General features: G+C 39.3%; 1 protein-coding gene across 1 annotated transcript; it reads left to right on the top strand.

Annotated features, from left to right (window-relative positions):
• The first annotated feature begins 705 nt into the window (after positions 1–705).
• On the top strand, positions 706–14,393 carry LOC106930746 (poly(rC)-binding protein 3). Its single transcript, XM_015008506.2, has 12 exons — positions 706–783; positions 889–912; positions 1,000–1,032; positions 1,102–1,218; positions 2,613–2,744; positions 3,408–3,536; positions 4,999–5,088; positions 6,729–6,770; positions 7,127–7,202; positions 9,599–9,651; positions 11,259–11,428; positions 12,260–14,393. The coding sequence occupies exons 1-12, from the start codon at positions 706–708 to the stop codon at positions 12,609–12,611; spliced, it is 1,296 nt and encodes a 431-aa protein (XP_014863992.1). The 3' UTR covers positions 12,612–14,393.
• Positions 14,394–20,888: the final 6,495 nt, after the last annotated feature.

Raw genomic sequence — 20,888 nt, 5'->3', positions numbered from 1 at the left:
AGAAATACTTGGTCAGATTTTGGATTTTTGCAGTGAAGGTATTTGTTTGGAGAATATTTTATTTAAGGACATTTTACCAAAGGGCTGTGAATAAAAATGTTCAGCTCCTTTTTCAGATATGTATTCATTTATCCTTCCAGTTCACCATCCCTACTTTGTGATGGTCTGTCATATAAGATCTCAATAATCCCTGGAATTATAATGTGACAAAGTGCTGTAAAGGCGTTAATATTTTTGCCAAGATCTGCAGGTGTTATTAACGTCCAACCATAACGACTCAGGAGAATTGACATTTCTACCACAGAGTGAAAGCTTTTCCCTTTGCTTCGTCAGTTTGCTCTTTAGAGAAAAACGGTTGAGGACAGGAAATGATTCACTTCATTTTCCCTTTGCTAACACCAATGTATGACATGGCCATTAGCACAAGCACCCAAATCTTCTTAGGTGGAAATTCATAGAAGTAGAGCCCGTAATAGACACATACCTGACCATTTCATCTCAAACAGAAACTCAGTGATACCTGAAGAAAGAAGAAATCCAGATGAAACTACAACTTTGAAAGATGCTCTTGGATGAGGCTGATTTCCTCCTCAATTTTACACATCATTTCCTCCACATCCTGAAGCATTAAACCGCTTCTAACACACAGACACGTCTTCGTCCTCTCTGCAGAGTACTCACCACAAAGATCTGAAATCACTGAGGATGTCCGACAAGGAAGAGATGACCTTGGACGGCGGCCTGAACGTCACGCTAACGCTCAGGCTGCTGATGCACGGAAAGGTAATCAGCAGATCTTCAAGGTGTTTTTCCTCTGCAGACCCATCTGAAGTGATTTCAGTCTGACTCCACATTGTTCACTTTTTCTTCCTTTATCTTCTCTCACAGGAAGTTGGCAGCATCATTGGAAAGGTCAATTTCATTTACATTTATTTTTTTGTACTTACTAATTGAATTTGCCTTAGAAAAAAATTTTTTTTTAAATCATTTCGGTTTCAGAAAGGAGAAACGGTGAAGAAGATGAGAGAAGAGGTGAGTATTGTTTGAAGTCATCAGTCAGGTCAAAACGAAGTTCGAATAACCGACAGCCTGGGTTTGCAGAGCGGCGCTCGCATCAACATATCAGAGGGTTCGTCTCCTGAGAGGATAGTGACCATCACTGGACCTACAGAGGGAATCTTCAGAGCTTTCTCCATGATTGCTCAGAAGTTTGAAGAGGTACAGAAACACCCTCAGCAAGTTATCAGGTCAAAGGTTTACGAGTTCTAACTCAAGAGTACAAAAACACACCTTAGATTTTCCTCTGTCAATGGTACGGAAGAGGATTAGGACCAAAAAATTAAATATTATTTTGGCTTTTATCTCAGAATTCCGACTTTTGAGCTCAAGATTAAAGTCAGATTTTCTCTAAAGGCCTTAACCCACTAACAATGGTTATGAAGCAAATACAAAAACATGTATTCAAGAAACTGCACAAAAAAGATTCAAAAGCTCGACGCAGCTGATTTCCATATATGGGCCTTTCAGCTTCATTTCCTGCATGATTCAGTTTGGACTGTCGGATAGATGGTTTCACATTTGACTTTAAAATCAAATTCAGTTGACACATTAATTTATGGCTGACTCAGCGGCTGCAAAGCAAGCCCAAATCACCACCCACAAAATCACAAAATCTGTTTTGGTCTGGTTTATAGTAAATTTATCTTAGTACACCTGAAATAAGACAAAACTAACTTAGAAGTAACTTTTCAGGATCTTGTTTTAACTACATTTTTTAATATTGATGAAAATGTTCTACTTCCATTGGCAGATTATTTCACTTGTAACGAGACATTTTTTCTATATTAGCAAAATAATCTGCCAGTGCAATACTTTTCATCATCAATGTTAAGGAATAATCGACTTAAAACAAGCTCATGTTTTTTGCTGAAAAGTTAATTATAAATTAGTTTTGTCTTATTTCAAGTTTACTAGAAACCAGACCAAAAACTCTTGGAAAGATTTTCTGTTTTTGCAGCTTGTATTCAATCAATTAAAATATATGATGAGTCTTGACTGTCAGATTAAATCTACCTTTTGAAAATAACCTCTAGGCAGATATTAAAAATATTTTTTTCTATTGGTCTGATGTAATATTTTGTTTTCAAGGTCATGTTTCCAGTAACTGCAAGTGAAAAAAATCATCAGAATTAACAGAAATGAAGCTTTCAAACATCCAGCTGTGTGCAGTTAGTCCATATAATAAGTTTCACTTAGTGATGAAGTTCCTGAACTTTTCAGTTTATTATAATTTATTGAATAGATCTGTGTTGAAAATAAGAAGATAAAGAAAACAAAAATGATAAAAGTTATTAATACATCCATCACATGTGGATTAAACAGGAATGAAGGGATGATATCAGAACTTGGTAAAATCCTAGAAGTGAGAACTTTCTTTTCTTTTCACCATGACTCCATATCAACGTCCATCATTCTCTTTTACAAAAACATTTCCAGAAGCGTTTCGTTCCTCCGGCTTCGCAAAATAACTGAAAAGGACACGTCAAACTGAGCTGACGTTCTGTAGGTTCAACAGAGGGAAAAACTGCGACATATTTTTGAATTCCCCCCAGGATATCACCGCAGCCATGACAAACAGCAACGTGACAAGCAAGCCACCTGTGACACTTCGTCTGGTTTTCCCAGGGAGCCAGTGTGGCTCGCTCATCGGCAAAGGAGGCTCCAAGATCAAAGAGATCAGGGAGGTACGGCTGCTTGTCCTCCTTTTCCAGCTGGAATTTGTTTGTCTGAACCCACACAGGAATAAAAAATCCTCTGGGACTCAGAAATCAAACAATACTTGTTTTTCTGCTTTAAGATGGTCACTGCTTCTGAAAATAACACCCAGTATGCAGAGACTCTGACAGTATTTTCTAGTCCTAAAATCTTATTGCACTTGAAATAAGACAAAACTGACAATAATCGTTTCAGCAAGATATAAGAGCTTGTTTCAAGTAAATAAATTCTTAATGTTGATGTAAAAGTTCTGGTTCTTTTTACTTTTGTAACTAGAATTTTCTAAATCAGTATGAAGGAATTACTTACTTAAAACAAGCTCTATGTCTTCCTGATAAGTTACTTTCAGTTTAGTTTTGTCTTAATTCAAGAGTACTAAGATATTTCCACTAGAAACTGAACTGACTTGGTAAGATCCTGTGTTTTTGCAGTGTGGATCAGTTTGAGCCCCTTGTCCAAATGGACAATATTTGTGAGTGTCTCTTCAAATATTGGAGCATGCATTTCCTTTTAGGCTGCAGCTGCTCCCTGCAGGTCACAGAGTGTTTGGGGTAATCTTCAAACGGCTTTTCCGCGCCTTATTTCCAGGAATAAACAGCCTTTGTCTCGTCTGTCTTTTGGTTGATGTGAAGACCACAGGCGCTCAGGTTCAGGTGGCAGGAGACATGCTGCCGGACTCCACAGAGAGGGCCGTCACAATCTCCGGCACGCCACAGGCCATCACTCAGTGTGTGAGGCACATCTGCTCCGTCATGCTGGAGGTGAGTTCTGCTGGAAACGGTTTGGGTTCGATCTGGAAGATGTTCAGTACTAATGAGCATTGAAAGCAAAATGGAGGCTTTGGCTTTTGTAAAAAAAAAAAATCAAAAACAATTAGATGAAAGTGTTTTAATTTGAGGGTTTTCCTCATCAGGACATGTTAAATGGTTTCATCTCCAGTAAAACCAGATTATTGTCATTATTTACTGAAAACAAGCAATGTCGAAATAATTCAGCCTCTCAGTCAGGCCCATTTCTCGTTTCAGTGTTGATTCACTTCATTGAGGCTTGAAGACATTAATTTTAAGACTCCCCCACAGCATTTTTTACTTTGACTGGGCCATTTATACGCTTTCTTTTTTCCTTTTTTGATATGTTTTGATGTAGTTTAGCTGCTGTGTTTGTGTTTGATGACCCAGTACAGGCTGGACTTCAACTGTTGGACAGAAAGAAAAGAAATAAAGAAATAGCTTTGCTCTCATATACTCAGAAAAAGAAAACTGGACATTGAAAGTTTTTAAAAATTACAGCTTTAACATTAGATTACTTTGGTTCACAGAAAGGTTCATGGTTAACTGACTGACTATTAAATGTCCTTATTCTAATCCCAAACCATCCGCCGTGTTTGACATTCTTTGATTTTCTCCAGACATGATGCGTTATGATCTCTAAAAGTTTTGTTCTTCATTCAGACTCAGTTCTAATAAAATGCAGGCCATCCTGCTGCATCCAGTCCTGGAAAGATCTTTCTCTCTCTCTGTAGAAATATGGACAATAAATTGTTTGGAAATCTCCTGATTTTTCAGATTGACGGACGGCTGCAGTTACCACTGTGAGGCCATCGCTGATGTCTTTCTGTTCTGGCTTTGTGTTAATGCACTGGTTTAGGTCCCAGACCAGTAAGCCACTGGTTTCATGGAGGGGCTTTTAACTGGTGATCATCAATTGATCCAAATTGGCTCCACATTTGTTGAGTTAATGTCAGAGTGGAATCTGGAGTGTGATTTTTTTTACCTTAGAGGTAAAGATTTTTTTCATTTTGTCCCAATATGAAAAGCCCCAGAAATAAACAACGGTGCATTTTCTGTCATATTTTACTGGCAGCAGGTTTAATTCATATTCTAATTCCTTATCCAGTCCATCAGTCGCTGCCTGCTCAGTATGTGAACCTCTTTGTTTTGCTTCTTAGTATTTCTTGCAGCCTGTCAGCTGCAGAAGTTACTGTTAATGTATTCCCGCCGCATCAAGCGCAGTGCTGGGTTTGGATTGGAGCTTCAACTTACTCCTAATTATGGGGTCTGCTCACAGCTCTGTGCTTCAGGGTCTCATGTTCCTTTCACTGCAGATGTACAGGGCATAAAAATGCTGATTGAGTGGTATAAAGTAGCGGATAAAATGCACCGCTGCCAGCTGTGGGAGTGCATAATGTTTTCTCCTCTTTGGTTTGCTCGCCTGTGCCTCCAGTCTCCACCGAAAGGAGCAACCATTCCTTACCGTCCCAAGGTCCTTCCTGCCGGCGCTCACGCTGTGTTGGCCCCGCAGCACTCTGCACAAGTAAGTGGTCAAACAGGAGTAATCCATCTTTTAAAGTATATGAAAATTTAAAAAATGCAGCAGCTGAATAACACCAGTCATTAACCACCAGAGGGACTCGTTTGTGAGAAAAAACTGCTCTGAGGTAATATCTTCATGCTGAGATGCTGTAAGCAGAGAGATTATAAAGGAAAGATGCTAAGGAGGCTGAAGGCAGAAATTATGTGGAAATATGTGACTTTTACAATGTCTTGCATCACCACTCTCAGCCTGATTTACATGCTACTTTTTACATGTCACATAAACTTTACTGTATTTTAAAAGGATTTCAAGAGATAAACCAGGTCAGCAACAACAAATTAAAACTCACCCACAGCTGAAACATTTTAATGTTTTGTTATGTTTTGTTGCAAGAGCTAGCAAAGTTAATTTAAAATGCATTTCTGCTTTCAGATTTTAGACCAAAGTGGTTTATTACAAAACAAGCAAAAGCCATTTTTTAGAATAAGGTGATCTGGAAAATGAAGACGGATAAGTGAAGCCAATTAGTTTGTTATAAATATTAAGAGCAAATTTTACATAAGAACTTATTGAAAAACTCCTCATATGACAGTTTCTTATTGCATCCATGACCAAAAACATTTGTTTGGTTTTGAGAGTTGCAGGGCTCACCCTTCTGATGAACTGATGCGCATCAGATTTTCATTTAGCACTTCAGAAACGGCCGAAGTCTCAACATGAAAATGTTTGTTTTTGAGTCAACACATCTCAGAGCTGAGGATTTTTACCATGAACAAAATCACTGATATCTGTGTGAAATTTCCATTTTTACGCCGTCTTCCAGACACTCCTGTAATTTCAGCTTTCGCTAAATAATTAAAACTACGTCTGTCCAACTCATTTTGGATTTATCTGAAGCAAACTGTGGATTTTTAATTGGGTTAATTTTACATTTGTGTTTCAAAAACAAAACAAAACAAAAACATGGATATTTTTTCAAATTGGAACAACCAATTTGTTGTTCCATTTTGCCATACTTTTTGCCAAAAGTATGGCAAAATGCATACTTTTGAGCTATTTTGCCAGGGGGTTGAACAGATTTCAGTTTGTAGACATTCAAAGCCAGTAGAGAACTGCAGCTGGAACAAAGTTTGGACTCAGGGGGTTGAGTACAAAACAAACACAACATCTTCTTGTTTTTCTCAGTAGAAAACATGCATTCCTTCCCCTTCAATTCACAATTATGCACCAACCTATTAAAATATCCACAGGTTTGTGGCTGCTGCATAACAAGATGTGTAAAAAGTGAGAGACATGAGTTCTTGCATGGCAGATAGAAACCTGGAAGATGGGCTGCATGTAAAGTTCACGTGTCCGTCTGCCTGGCAAGCTGCTGTCCTGAATTTTGGCTGTGTGCACTCTGACCTATCAGACATCTGTTTATGTTATTGGATTTCAAGCCACAGTCAAAGGGGGCAGAAAAACAGCAGATGACATTTAGATGAAATTCCATCAGATCCATACACATTAGAGCCGGGAAGGGAATGGATTTCCACTGCGCCCGGCCGGGTCACACTTCAGACTCGGCTGCACAGTTTCTGTTTGGTGTTTCATGTTCCAACATGTCAGTTTGTCGCCCCTCATCTCTTGTGTCCTTCCAGGCGTTTGCAATCCCAGGACAGTATGCATTTGCACATCAAGATGTAAGTAGAGCCAGTCTGAGCGACCGCCATCCGTCCTAACGGTCTACTCCTGCCCACTCCTTCCAAGCGCACCAATACGCCCTTTCTGTGTCCCACTCTGCAGAGAGGAAACTTCAGTAACCCCGATCTGTTGACATGACTAACACTAACCCACAGTAGTAACCTGCATTGATTGAAATGGAAATGATCTCATTTATGATCAGTTGTGACTGTATTCTGCATGCTTTCTAAAGGCAGATCGATCTCTTTCACACTGACACCATCTGTGATGTTTGTGAACTTCAGATTTTAGTTTTCAGCTCCTCTGAAATAATCCACTTTGATTGGTTAGCTCTAACTTCCTTCCTACCCTGCAGTTGACCAAGCTTCACCAGTTGGCTATGCAGCATATCCCCCTCCCTTCCCTTGGGCAGAGCAACCCTACCTTTCCTGGTACGTACCCACGGCTCCCCGGGGAAGTCCATCTATCCCTCTGTCTTCACTCCTCTTGGAAATCACACCATCAATACGCCGCTGTTACCTCAGTGAGGATCAAGGATGTCTCCATTCTCGGAGTTTAGAGACTCTCACAGGTTTTTATCTTTGTAGGTGGTGGCTTTTCTAGTCATACTCTGCTTTTTGCAGATGAAAGGAGAGAGAAAAAGGCAGCCAGTTTAAAGGTCAAGCCACCAGAGTATTGTTTCATCAATAATCTTGAAAGTTAGCCACAGAGATATTTACACTCTGAAGAGGAATATTTTACAGACGGAAGCAGACAGTCTGAGATATTTCAGAGTCATGGCAGCTTCTTTGGGCAAGGAAAATGGAAAGAATGACAGGAATATTTACAGATCAGTAAATATTGCTCACCTTTTCTCATTTCCTCCCAAATTTAAGCCCATTCACCCAGTTACCCCCCGTCCAAAAAATCCTTTACCTTCACAACATTTCTCCTCTAAATCTAACATCATCTTGGCCACATCATCCCAACCTCAGTCGTTCCAAACTCATTTAATCTGCCCCGACTAACCACAAACATTACACTGCATCACAAGCTGCGTCTCCATTCACCAAATAATTGTGCAAAATGGGAATTAATAGTGATAAATTTGCTTAATAGAAACGTTTGAAATTTTGGAAAAAAAAAAACTTTTTCAATATGTTTTTGCTGTAGGATGAGCTGTTTTTCAGCTGCATTGATGTGTAAAACTGCAATAGAAAAACTTTTTTGCATCAGAATTCATGTGATCAACAAGAGATGAAAAAAGACAACAGGAAGTGGTAGAAGGATGATGACAGCATGTTTTTTTAATGATTTATGTGAACAAACTTATTCATGTATGATTTTATTTGCGTTTCTTATTTAATGGAAACACTGCAATAGTGAAACTGTTTTTTTGACATTCGCGGAACATCGACGTTTTGTGCATATTTGGAATGGGAACGCAGCTAATGGAAACAGATCCAGCTGCTTTCAGTCACTTAGAATGTCATCAAAGGTTTGATTTATTTCACAATTTCAAGTTAAGAAAAGTGAAACTCAAATTATAAAGGTTCAAAACACACAGAGTGATGTATTTCTAAAAGGTTAATTCTTTGTTTGCAGAGCGATCTGTGCAAGAACAGTATTTTAAAATTGAGTGGAGAGAAAAAGTATACACACTAAACATCCATCCATTTTCTGTACACCCTTGTCCCTAATGGGTGGGTTGCTGCTGCCTCTCCAGCTGATGTTCTGGGTGAGAGGCAGGGTCACATGGACAGGTTGCCAGTCTGTCGCAGGGCAACACAGAGACTGACAGCCATGCACACAGGGAGAATTTAGAGAAACCAGTTAACCTGACAGTCATGTTTTTGGACTGTGGGAGGAAGCTGGAGAGCCCACCATGCACAGGGAGAACATGCAAGCTCCATGCAGAGAGACCCTGGGCTGGGAATTGAACCCAGAACCTTCCTGCTGCAAGGCAATGGCTCTACCAACTGCACCACTGTGCAGCCCCCACTAAACATATACACACTAAACAAGTTTAGTTGCAGTCACAAGTCTCCACCTTAGTCTTTGTTCTGAAACTTTTCAATACACTCGAATCAAAGGAAAAATGATTGATCAGGTCGTTTCAAAAAGTCTTGACGTGTCCAGGAGGAAACTCATCCAGGCCTGGAGGGTCGGTCTCCTGATGGATGTGTCTCCACTTAAACACACCTGAGTCAAATAATGAGGTCGTTAGCAGGACTCTGGAGAACCTGACTGCACTTAGGAGGTGATTCAGCTATTGGATTCAAGTGTGTTGGACCAGGAACAGCTAAGAGATGCAGGACACCGGCCCTCCAGGACCAGGATTGCCCACCCCTGCGCTAGAGTGTAGAGCAGAAACACTTTGAGATTTTGTGTTTTTGCAGTGCAGTCACTTTTTCTTCAGGATGTGGCTGGACTGCATGTTTCCATCTCAGTGTAACATTTCTTTATTAAACTTCTCCTTTTCTGTTGTTCTTAAACGAAATTAGGGTTTTTCTTTAGCTGTAAGCAGAATTAAGTGCTTGAAATATAATCACTCTGTGTGTAATGAGTATTTGAGTTTCACTTTTTTTTTAATAAATGAACTTTTTGATGAGATTCCATCAGACGGAGAAGCAGCAGCTGGACATTAGATTTTTCAGGCAGGTCTTATGCGATAGCCATCCTAAACTCAGGTTTAAAACTGGAGCAAGAGAAAGGATGAGCTTTGTATATGTGTTTGTAATTTATATGTTCAAGATGAACCAGCCACATTGGTGTTGATTTTTCATGTCATGAATGTGCGAACCATCAGCACAATGCTGTTATTAGCGCTTCTTGTCCTACTTTGCAGGATTGGATGCTTCTGCACCCACTAGCACACAGGAGCTGGCAATACCTAATGATGTAAGTGCTCCACTGTTTCACCAACACTCGCATCCTCATGCGACTGAGTTCATTAAAACTTTCTAGAAGACGAGTTACGGTGGGAGATGTTGGGATGCACACATCTGAGCAACAGAAAGTAATTCTCCTTTTTCTTGGCCGACAGATATTACTTCATAAATTCACCCGCTGCATTGTCAGAGAGGAGTTGTCGGCAGTATTGCTGAATATTACTACTCATAAATATAGCTAGTTAATTTCAGGTCATAGATGCAGATAAGTGTTCACTTGGCACTGAAGCCCAGATCAGATTAATGATGCATTTAAACCAGTCAAGGGTGCAAAGTTACTCAGACTGCAGCAAAACAGATATTTAAATCAGGATTTTGGTGCAAGGTTTTTGTATCCATACTTTAAATAAATAAATACAACCTAGTCCTTTAAGATTACTGAGGTACAAAAATATGTCTCTTACGTTCCTTATTCTGTCTGATATTTTATCCTACTATCATGTTTGAAATAAATAATATTTGGTTCAATATCAAACACCAAAATCTTTTTGATTGAAAGCATATATTTAGTTTATAAACTAAATATTTTGCTCCAAATTAAATATTTATTTTGCTAGCTAAATACTTATCCAAAACAAACTTTTCATTTTCAAACTAAAATATTTAGTGCATATCTCAAATGTAGGAATATTATTCCATATGATTTCTGGAATAATATGGTGCAAATGTGACTGAAAAATTAACATGTAGGACCAGATGAATAAACCAAGTTGCTTTCATTTTAACTAACTTTTGGCACATTTTGGTTTTGGAGGAGTTTGAAGTATTTATTGATTTTAGCAATATGTTAAACAACTGTGGTCCACTGAGCCAGCAGCTATAAAACCAACAATAATTCAAACTCATGTGTCCAGTTGTTTAAAGTTATACTAGTGTGTTGAATGAGGAGAAAATTAAGCTGCATTCATTGTGACACCGTTGCTGCCGCCAGCCGGAGACCTGCAGGTTAAAAACAAAGGAAGGCCACTCAACCCTGATTTGGCCCTTCAAAGTTCCCGTTATCGCTCTCTCCGTTTAATGAAATGCAAAAACAACAAAGTGGCTGTCTGACCGTTTTGCTGGCTGGACCGCTGTCTTTCTGGAGTCTTCTTGTTACTAGGCAACCGACTGAGATTCATGAAAGAGTCAAGCAAGTAACCTTTCCCTAAAATTGTGAATTGTCAGTCAACACCACGCATAAAACAAACAAGAAGGATTTGACACGGTAATCACCGAGTTTCAGAGGCGCTGGTTGGTAGACAGAGCACGGCGCTCCGCTGTTTACAGACCATCATATTAAATGGAAAACAAGTGAGCAAATTCCCCAAAATGTTGAGAATTAACCGAGATTAAAAGCTAATCTTCTACTGCGCTGACTTGCTATGAAATCCCGCTTCACTTCACAAGCCAGACTTTATTAGATATGAATGGAGGTAAGAATCAGAGAATAGAAAGAGAACTGGGTTGTTTTGTTGTCGCTTCGGCGGCTCCTATCTTCTGCTGTCAGATCTAATTCCTGGACAGCGCTGAAATATGAGCTCTTTTGTTATTTACATGCTTTCAATCTCCTCCCGCTAGTTTATTGGCTGCATAATTGGAAGACAAGGCAGCAAGATCAATGAGATTCGCCAGGTCTCTGGAGCGCACATCAAAATTGCCAGCGCCACTGATGGCTCAGCCATGCGCCAAGTCACGATCAGCGGCTCGCCGGCCAGCATCGGCGTGGCCCAGTACCTCATCAACGCCAGGTGAGACATTACGCAGGGCGGCCACGTCCCGCCGCGCTGCTCACCGCAGCCTGATGATAAGACATCCAAACAGCTCGCTGCTGTAAAGGGCAGATTTGTTGTGTTTCTGGGTGAGGCTGGATTTGTTCCAACCCGCTGCTCCGTTCTGTTGACTGCATTAAAATCCCCACTCGCTGTTTCCTTTTCTTTATTTTTTTTTAAAGCCCATTCTTTGATTTTTCTGTTTTCTCATCCCTGGTTGTAATAGTTGAGTTTCATTGTGACTTTTTGTCCAATTCAAGTTTTGGAGTGTGGTTGCTCGGTTTTTTTAAGTTATCATTTGTTAAATATTTAGTTTTTATTTTCACACTTTGGTTAATTTTTAGGTGAAGATTACAAAGAGGTCAAAGTATTGTATTGTGATTATCGATGGGGTGATGAATACTCAATAGGAAACACAATTTTAAAAAATGTGTTTGACTCTGGCGTTTTCTCCCAGCTTTTACTGCAGCCATTTTGCGAATTAGCGTAAATGCCACCAGTAGTATGAAGTGCCGTAAATTGGTGACAACTGACGCAAACTGATTATTTGGAGGCAAAAAAAAAATCTATTTTCCATAAGTTTGAAAGGCCAGTAGATCCTTAAACACAAAAACAAAATGATAGTATATATTTAATTTCAGTATATTTCAGTAAATGTACAACATAGTTCCAGTTAAGTTTTTCCCCATTAATTACGTTTTTATTTAAGTTAACAAAAATGTTTTCTCCATTTCAGTTTTTGTTACTTTTAGCTAAGTATCTCTTCTTTTTCTTGTCTTTTTAAACCATTTTCCACCCTCTGGACTCCAGCTTAGAGATGGCTAAATACACCATGCAGGTCGCGTCCTCTGCGACCCCCGTTGACCTCAACATGAGCTTCTCTCAAACGGCCCCCACCGCCTCCAGCGCCGCCACCTCCATGGCCGTCCTGGCCGCCTCCGCCCCGACCCCCTCCGCCATTAACCCCTCCACCCTGCCGGCCATCCAGAGCCCCCACTACACCCTGCCCATCTCCAGCCTGCTGGGGATGAAGACGCTCCCGGTCCTGGCCGTCCATCCGGCAGCAGCTTCCAGCCTAACTCAGGGTTTGACCCCATATACTGCAAAAATGTCGACATCTGGTGCAAAAAAGTCTGACCGGCAAAAGTTTTCTCCTTATTGATGCCGCCTCGTTAAATCTACAGGGCCAGTCAGGAGTTTACATACACTTTTTTAAAAATAGTTGGGTTGTGCTTACAGATACACAACCACAGCTGATGTTTGGTTAAATCCACCGACATTCTGGCGTCATTCAATTAGCACAGATAAACATTTAAACTAATGTTGTCAATTGATTAAAAAAAAATGTAATCAGATTAATCACTTATGCTTAACTTTGCAAACTTGAAACATAAATATACATACAGTTGTTTTTTGTCGGAACGTTGCCCCTCGTTCTGCTGCACCACAACCAACTAAAATGTAAACAATTATCAGATTTTTTTAATTTTTGCATCAGAAAGCAGGTAATGTGGTTCCAGTACTCAACAGCAACTAAAGAAACTTTTCTCCACAACATTCATACAAGTCGGAGCAACTTGTTCCTGAGACAAAGCCCAGTGTCTCTTGTACTACTGTGTGTAACGTCTTGACATTACTGGGTGAACTTTTGTAATAAATCTCCTTTTCAAATAAATAATTTAAATCTACAGCAGCGTAGTTGGGCCACTATAGGTAGAAAAAAATTAGTGAATTTACGTTAAAAATTGTAGAAACTTTATGATGTCCAATTTTCTTGGAAAATGTGGAAATCCTCTTTTTCTTTGAAAAGTAAAAAATTTGACGCTGAAGAAATTTTTATTTTTTTCTAGAAATTTCCTGAGGTTAATCTAAAATAGTCTGAATTTCTTTCTAGCTAATTTTTGATATTAGCTAGAAATATCAAAAAACAAACAAATGTTTGTTTTTTTCTGGCTGATTTCTGAAATTAATCTAAAAATGTCATGTTTTTGCAGAAATCTACTCGTTTTTTATTTTTCTGTCTACAGTGGTCCTAATACGCAGTCGTATAAATCAGACTCATGTCACCTTGAGTGTATGTAAACTTCTGAGCAGCCTTCTCCTCAGTAGCTTCCTGATAAGACTTTATTAAAAGATGGCAGATATTTTAATATTAACATATAGAATTGAAAACACAGATGCTGATAGATATTTTCCAGGAGTTCCTTTGTTTTCCATAAACCAGGAGGATATTAGAGTCAGACTGAAATGACAGGAGTATTAAACAAGTCTCTGTTAATTAAAAGAGTCGACTGAGGTCTATAATAACATCCTGATGTCATGTGAACATGCAGAATAATTACAGTGGATAACTCAGGCTTTTATTAGTATCCCAGGGAATAAATGAGCTTTAAAAGGAGCACTTACTCCTGAAGAAGGAATTTCCATAAGGTGTGTTTCTATCTGTGTAACGTTTAAAACATTAGATTAGAGGTCATCTCCTAGGATCAGACGGTGTGGTGCTTTCAGAGGCTGTAAACTGGTTGGTTTGTACAGTGGGTGTTTGTGTTGTTTTAATGAAGATCGGCCCCGTCCTGTGTCATGCGTGTCTTTGTTCCACTGTGGGCTCTCATCAGCGCTAACAGGCTCGGGAGTCCTGTAGTCTCGTTGCACCGTGGCCGGCTCTGATGGGATTATCGTAAAGCCACAGTGGATTCACAGCTGAAGTCTCTTCCCAGTAATCCTGTGGAGCAGGACTGGCCTGAAACGCGTTTGCTGGTTCGGTTCGGCTTGTTGTTTGTTCTCCAGCGTGAAAACAAGGAGAACGCCTCAAAGAACTGAAGTCACATCACTTGTTTAATGTTTTATTCATCTTTCCGATGCGGGCATGCACTCAAACAACGGCGCATTTGTAAGATTTGTAAATAAAATGACTTGGAAATAAATGGAACTTTTTATGAATGCAGCTCGGTTTCGTTTTTGATTTTGTTAACGGGGAAAATCTTTCATATGCCACTGATTTCTCTGAGTGCTTAACGTAAACGCAGACCTTGAGGATTTATCCCTCAGTTAATGGGCTTTGATGGATCAGATTTCTGTTCCACACGAGTAAAAGCAAAAATAAAAAAATAAAACAAGATTTACTTATGAGTAAAATCAAAATGACAACTCGTATAAATTCACCTCTGGCTGGATGCCTACAATCTTTAAACTCACAGTTACCTTCAGTGGGAAAATAAAGTGCACCCTCACTCGTACCAGGAGATTTATTTCTCATTATTATCGAATAGATATTTTGAATGTATCTGTGTGGTTTTGTTTTGTACTAACTGAGGTGATGGCAGTGATGAATGTGTGTTTTCAGGTCCAGCAGAGCAGCATCTGTACCGAGTCAGGCCAGATGACCTTTTAGTGTTTTAAAATAAATAAAACAAAGACGAAGCAGAAATGTTGTTTTTAGAATCGTTGCTGTTTTCCAGAGAAAGTAAAAGCTGCTAATAAGTATCTGAATACACCTGAACGTGAGCCTCTATAAAATTAAACGGTTATTATTGTTTATCTGTTTGCAGAGTACAGATGTGTTAACAGATTAATTTCAGAATAAATGTTGTACTTTGACTCCTACTATTCTGCAGAGAGGAAGGATATTTGCAAATGACACACTAAATTGCCAATTTAAATTAAATTCACCCAAAGGTCAGACTGTGCAAAGTTCAGAGGAATTACAAAAACATCCAAGAGCTCCACCTCAGCCTTAGTTAGCAGATAAATGAGAAAGTTTATGACGGAACAGCTGGAGAAGTTTAAACTGTAAAGTTTCTAATGGTTGCCAGGAGAAACGCTCGTCTCTCCCAACAGTAACGTTGTTACATCGTTTGGTGGGTCATTTATGTTTATGTTGTATTACAGCTCAACAGGTCTTGCCGTATTCAGTTTATTAGTATTACATGTCTTGCCGTATCTGTTGATTCCTTTGTATTTCATTTTTTCTGTTTGTGCTTTTAGGTTTGGTTCTTTTTACTCGTTCTCTCATGCCTTCTGGTTCCTTTCAGTCTCAGTTCAGTTCTCTGTGTTCATTTTTCATCTTCTTTCAGCTTTTATTCCTTCTGCAGCTGTTTTTGATCACCTGATTCTCCTTCAGCTGCTCCCATTTACATCTAATTATTCCTTCTGGTTGCTTTTTGTCACTTCCACCTCTGCTTCAGCTTATAAACCTGTTTGCTCTTTTTGTTCGTTCCTCTCATTATTTCTCTGTTTTCATGCTTCTTTCTTACTTTCACTCCACATCTTGTTACCCTGTGACTCTCCGTCTGAGGTTTCCTTTGATTGTGCTATAAAACGCCACTATGAAAATACATAAAACTGACCTTTTAATGGGAATTGTTAATGTGTGTTGAAACAAATATGACCCAATGAGGGCACTTAATAAATGTGCAGAAATTAAAAGTTGGATTTTTTTAGTGGGATATTTTGTTTGTACAATAAAATATTAATTTGTTTTAAGCTTTTCTCTTTAATAGCAGTGCTGATAAAAGTGGTGGCTGCTGTAAATTAGTTTTATGGCTAAAAGCCATAATTTAATTTTACACAGTGTACCACCTTTGCATGAAAAAAAAACCACACTATTACACAGATAAGACGAAGAAAAAGCTGCAAAATAAAAAGCTTCAAACACAAAACTCCCCTTCGACATCTTTAACCTTTTTCTGCAGAAAATCCTTCCAGACAGTTTCAAAGTATGAACCCAAGATTTATTCAGACAAATGCAAATTAAGGATTCCCCTCTCTCTGAGTCATGGTTCCGAATAATGACTGAAAAGTCGAGTTTTATGGTATTTTTCGTAGAAACGAAAGAGATCTCAGAATCTAATTCACTCATTTTTGAAGAATATCCCATTTATGCTAATTTGATCTACTTTTCCAAACAGTGTTCGACAGACACCATGCTCACAGATGGCTGGATAATCCACAGAATCACAATGTGTCGAGGATACTTTTGCAAAAGAAAGACAAAACAAAACAAGAGGTTCAGGCTGAGGCCAGAGGAAGTGGCACGGCTGGAAAACAAGAAAATGCAGAGAAGTAGAAAACCGACACGGCAGGCACACAGACAATCTGGCAGACAAATAGTGTTGGGAATAAAACTGTATCCTACAGGGGGAGACGGGCGAGCTGAAGTCAGGGAAGCAAAGGATCATGGAGGATCAGGCGGGAAATCAGGGTCACTGAAATGTTTGAAAGGAAAAAGGAGAAAAACAGCGACTAAGGTAGTTTTATCTCTATATTCACCTGCAGAGAAGACAAATATTACTTTTTAATGAACATCATACTGAACGAACAAATATTGCGCATATGGAAGTGGGGCTATGGTTTTCAATTCTCGAAAGCTATTAATGCAAATCTGTACAGCAAACAGACATCTGAGGTCATATTTCCTGTTTTTCTTTCTTTATCTGCATAAAAGCAAACGGCTGGCATCCAGGATAGTGTCAACCCAACGGTACCTGCTTTTGTTTTTTAAGAAAGCTTAAAAAAACTTACCTTCACTGAGACCCAAACTCTGAAATGCAGAATAAGTATTCACACCCCGTTTCATTCCAGCCTCTATCTTCTGAGTATTTTAATGGGTTTTATGTGATTTGTGTCTTCAGCACAAATCTGCTGAAGAGGAAGCAAAATCATACATGGTTTTTAAATTGATTTATTCTAATGTGGGTTTTTCTGGATGCTTTAGTTTTCAACTAACTTAATGATTTTTTTAGATGAACGTTTCCAGCTTCCCTCATCTAGAGACTCAAATCTAGACCAAAGGTTTTTAGTTTCAGTCAGATTGGATGGAGAGCTTCTGTAAACATCAGTTTTCAAGTGTCATCTCTGATCCTTAGTTGGATTTAGGCCCGGACTTTGACTAGGCCACATGGAAATTATTTGTTTTAAACTGCCCTACTTTATTTTTGGTTATGTTTAGAGTTTTTTTGTGCTGGAAACTGAACCTCCAGCCCAGACTAAAGTTTTTCCTTCATGTAGCTCCATCCATTTTCCCGCGGAGATGTGTTTATGCTTCCCATAAACACATCTCCACATCATGATGCTGCTGCCACCATGTTTCAGTGCAGGAAGTTTGCAGCATTAGTTTCCCACCACCTTTAGCTGCTGACTATAAATTTTCAAAAAAGTTTGTCTTCTACAACTTCTGTGTTCTCTACAAGGTTTGTGGCTAAAATCAAACATGACTTTTGATTCTTTTCTTTCTACAATGAAAAAACAAACATTAACTCAGTTTGCTCAGGACCAACTTCTGCATGTTGGTCCTGGAATAATTTACCAAAGTCAGAACAACTCCAATCATTTATTACCAAGAACAAATTAAAACTCTTTTAAAAACTGTTCAGCTGAAGAATGGAGCTGCTGTTTTCAAATCACTTTTAATAATTTCACAAAGCCTTAATTTTGTGCTTTCTTCTTTTACGTTTTCATTAGTTTTTTTTTTAAAATCTGCACTTTTTAAATTATTTTATTTTCTATAGTGTACACTGACACACTCTTAGCCAAGTCTCCCTTAAAAAAGAGATTTTATCTGAAGAGACTTTCAGGTTAAATAATGATTTAAAAATACAAATAAATAAATAAATACTAGCTGTGTTTGTGGTGATTCTCTCTTCACCATATATAAAAATGTCCAGACTGTAAAATAAAAGAAACTGAAGTTTGAGTTTAGAGTGAAAAGACGGGAGCATATGGACTTTTCTGCAAGGCACTGCAGTGTTTGGATGTTCAAAGTGGTCTGTGCTGTTTGGAAGGCAGAAGGTGCAAAGCTGCTGCCCAAACAAACTTTTCCAACTGTACTTTATGGGAGCAGCACAAACAAAGCCCAGACTCACCTCACAGTAAATATTCAATGCAGGCTGCAGGAAAACTCTCCTGGGGTCTCAAAAAGAACAACTTAACCTGCGATTTTCAGCTGAAGCGCGCTTGCTAATGGGCTAGGTAGGCTACGCTAATGTTTCCCAGTGTCCCTGCTGCCCCCCGTCCCACCACCTCACTCCCAGCCAACGTTGGATTTGACCCGATTTTCTGCATTAAACCCCCCCCAGAGGTGGGCACTTCTGCTCCAGCTGGCCTGCAGAGTGTGGGTAGCCAGGCATGTGGAGCCGTTTCCACAGCAGTTCTCAAAATGCTGAAGTGGAGATAATCAATAGTTAATGGGGGGGGGAGAAACGTAATGACAGTGAAGGATGACATTTCAACCTCCGGGGAAGGTGTAGCAGCAGAGAACAGGGCTGCATGTATGCTGATGTGAGCCTGGAGCAGTTATGAGTTCACAGCCGACCCTTAATGGTATATTAATGATTTCTTTTTTCAACCTGATGCAGGCAGGAATCAGGAGGGGGGGCTGTTTTCAGAGCGGGTTGCCATCATGTGACTCTGAAAAGAAAAAGGCATATTCAGAGGTAAATAAATGAGGGAAATCTTTTGTTCCCCCTTTTAGAAAAGGAACTATTTAAGAGTTTGCAGTAAATTGGCGGGTAAGGCTGTCAGTCAGCTCCTGATGAAAAATCACTGCAATACTCCGGCAGGCCGGTGTTGCCTGGTAGCGTCTCACCGTGTTTCTGCTGACTGTTGTCATCAAGCTTTGCAGGAACTAATGTGTTGTTTTGTCTGATGTTATTCCTTAGCATGTCACAGTGGGAGTAATTAGTTTTTTTCTAAACATTTATGGTTATTTGCTTTAATTTTGACCTTTGAACCTGTTTACTCCAAATGATTCATAACTGGAAGCGATTATTTGATGACAGTCTCTAACAGGGTTTGTTGTTTTTTTGTCCTGAAGGAAAAAAATATTTTTTAAGTTAAATAGTTTTGAGATGCTTAAGATTTTTATTTTATTTTTCACTGTAGAAGCAGAAAAGACCTTTAGACTCTGGATGAAACCAGCCTGGTGAAAAACGACTTTCTCCCCTCAGATTCCCTCTGTTTGGCTTTTTGCATTGAATCTTTCTTAAATGCACCAGATCAACAGATAACTAAAGCAAAAAGCAGTTTTCATCCACTAACAAACATGAAAATATAAACCTAACCTGCTCCAACCTTAAAGGCGACTGCTGCCATCAAGCATTTGTGAATCTGTCTTTTTCATCACTTTGGATAAATTTGGACCCACTCTCCTCTGCAGAATTATTTCAGTTCAGCTTCATTGGGTCTCCCTTTTTAAACTTCTGCTCCTGCATCATAATCTGAGTATCTGGACTACAAAAGCAGAGCTAACATTGAAATGAGCTACACAGACATGGACAATGCTAAAACTAAAACACAAAAAACAGCAAAATGGAAATGAAAAATGCTGGAGAGAAGCTTGAAACAAAATCCTACAACCAACAAAACAAATGCATAAGGAAAATGATGCAGCCACAGGAAACGGAAGTTAAAGGAAAATGACATAAATACCAAAAACAACAAGCATAAAACGTAGCAAACTCGCTTAGAAAAACAGGAGTCTTCCAGGCCACTAGGGGGAGTCTGGAGTAGGTTTGCACATTTTGCTGTTTGGACTTTGACTGGGCCACTTTGAGACCTTCATTTTGTATTTCATCCTTTCAGAGGTGAACTTGCTGCATGTGCTCTTAATTGTGCTTTTGTATAACTGAATTTCATCTCACCTTATAGCTGAGGTATGCAAGTTTTACTAAAAAACATACTTTTATGTATTTGTTAAAACTATTGCCATGTTGTGACAGTATGAGACAGATAATCTGTGAAAAACATTTTGTTCATCTGCCTTCAAAAATACTCCAATCAGAGCCAGGAGGAGGGTCTTAGCGCTGTCAGTCATCCTCATGTATGAGTTACTCACAGCCTCCCTCTTGCTCTCTGCTACACTACAACGTCTTCATATCAGCAGAGCCTGTAATGAACTCAGATGATGGTGGGTAAACAGTTTTCCTGTAATGGTGAGCTGTTTCGCCTACACAAGCATGATTGACATCAGTTAGACCCTCCTCCTGTCTCTGATTATTTGTTTTTGATCTTTCTTCAGATGGCAATAGGAGGTGGAGGAGATCAGGATTTTTCTGTTAATTAGTGTAAGTTGTCTGATCCTGGAGAAGAAAAGCGGCTCTGGACTGTTTGATGGTTTTCAATCAAACTGCTGTGTTAGTTTTACAGCAGAGGTAACAAAACTCTGTACCTCCCAGAATGTTCCCCTTTTGTCTCATCAGTCCACTGGATGTCTTCCCAAAGGTCCTGGGGATCAGCAGCTGGCATTTTACTGGGACACATGATCCAGTTCTGATCAGCTGCTTTCAGTGAAATGTCAGGCTGGAGTTTTAACAAGCTGTCACTGGGAGATAATTAGAAATAATGGAAAGAAACACAGGCTTCCAGCTTCTTTGATAATTCCCAATATCAAGCTGTGCAGTGCACCTAGAAATATAGAGTGAACTGAGCTTAGGATGCGGTCCGC

This window comes from Poecilia mexicana, unplaced genomic scaffold, assembly GCF_051168715.1.
Source record: "Poecilia mexicana isolate PSO_F unplaced genomic scaffold, ASM5116871v1 scaffold_15, whole genome shotgun sequence".
NCBI classification, from domain to species: domain Eukaryota; kingdom Metazoa; phylum Chordata; class Actinopteri; order Cyprinodontiformes; family Poeciliidae; genus Poecilia; species Poecilia mexicana.
This window is presented reverse-complemented; position numbering and strand designations above follow the sequence as displayed.

Bases quoted from the DNA above. Each gene is read 5' to 3' on its own strand.
- LOC106930746 (XM_015008506.2), top strand. From the start codon at position 706: ATGTCCGACAAGGAAGAGATGACCTTGGACGGCGGCCTGAACGTCACG. The intron at 1,033-1,101 runs GTGAGTATTGTT...CTGGGTTTGCAG, and splicing joins TGAAGAAGATGAGAGAAGAG to AGCGGCGCTCGCATCAACAT. The intron at 6,771-7,126 runs GTAAGTAGAGCC...CCTACCCTGCAG, and splicing joins ATGCATTTGCACATCAAGAT to TTGACCAAGCTTCACCAGTT.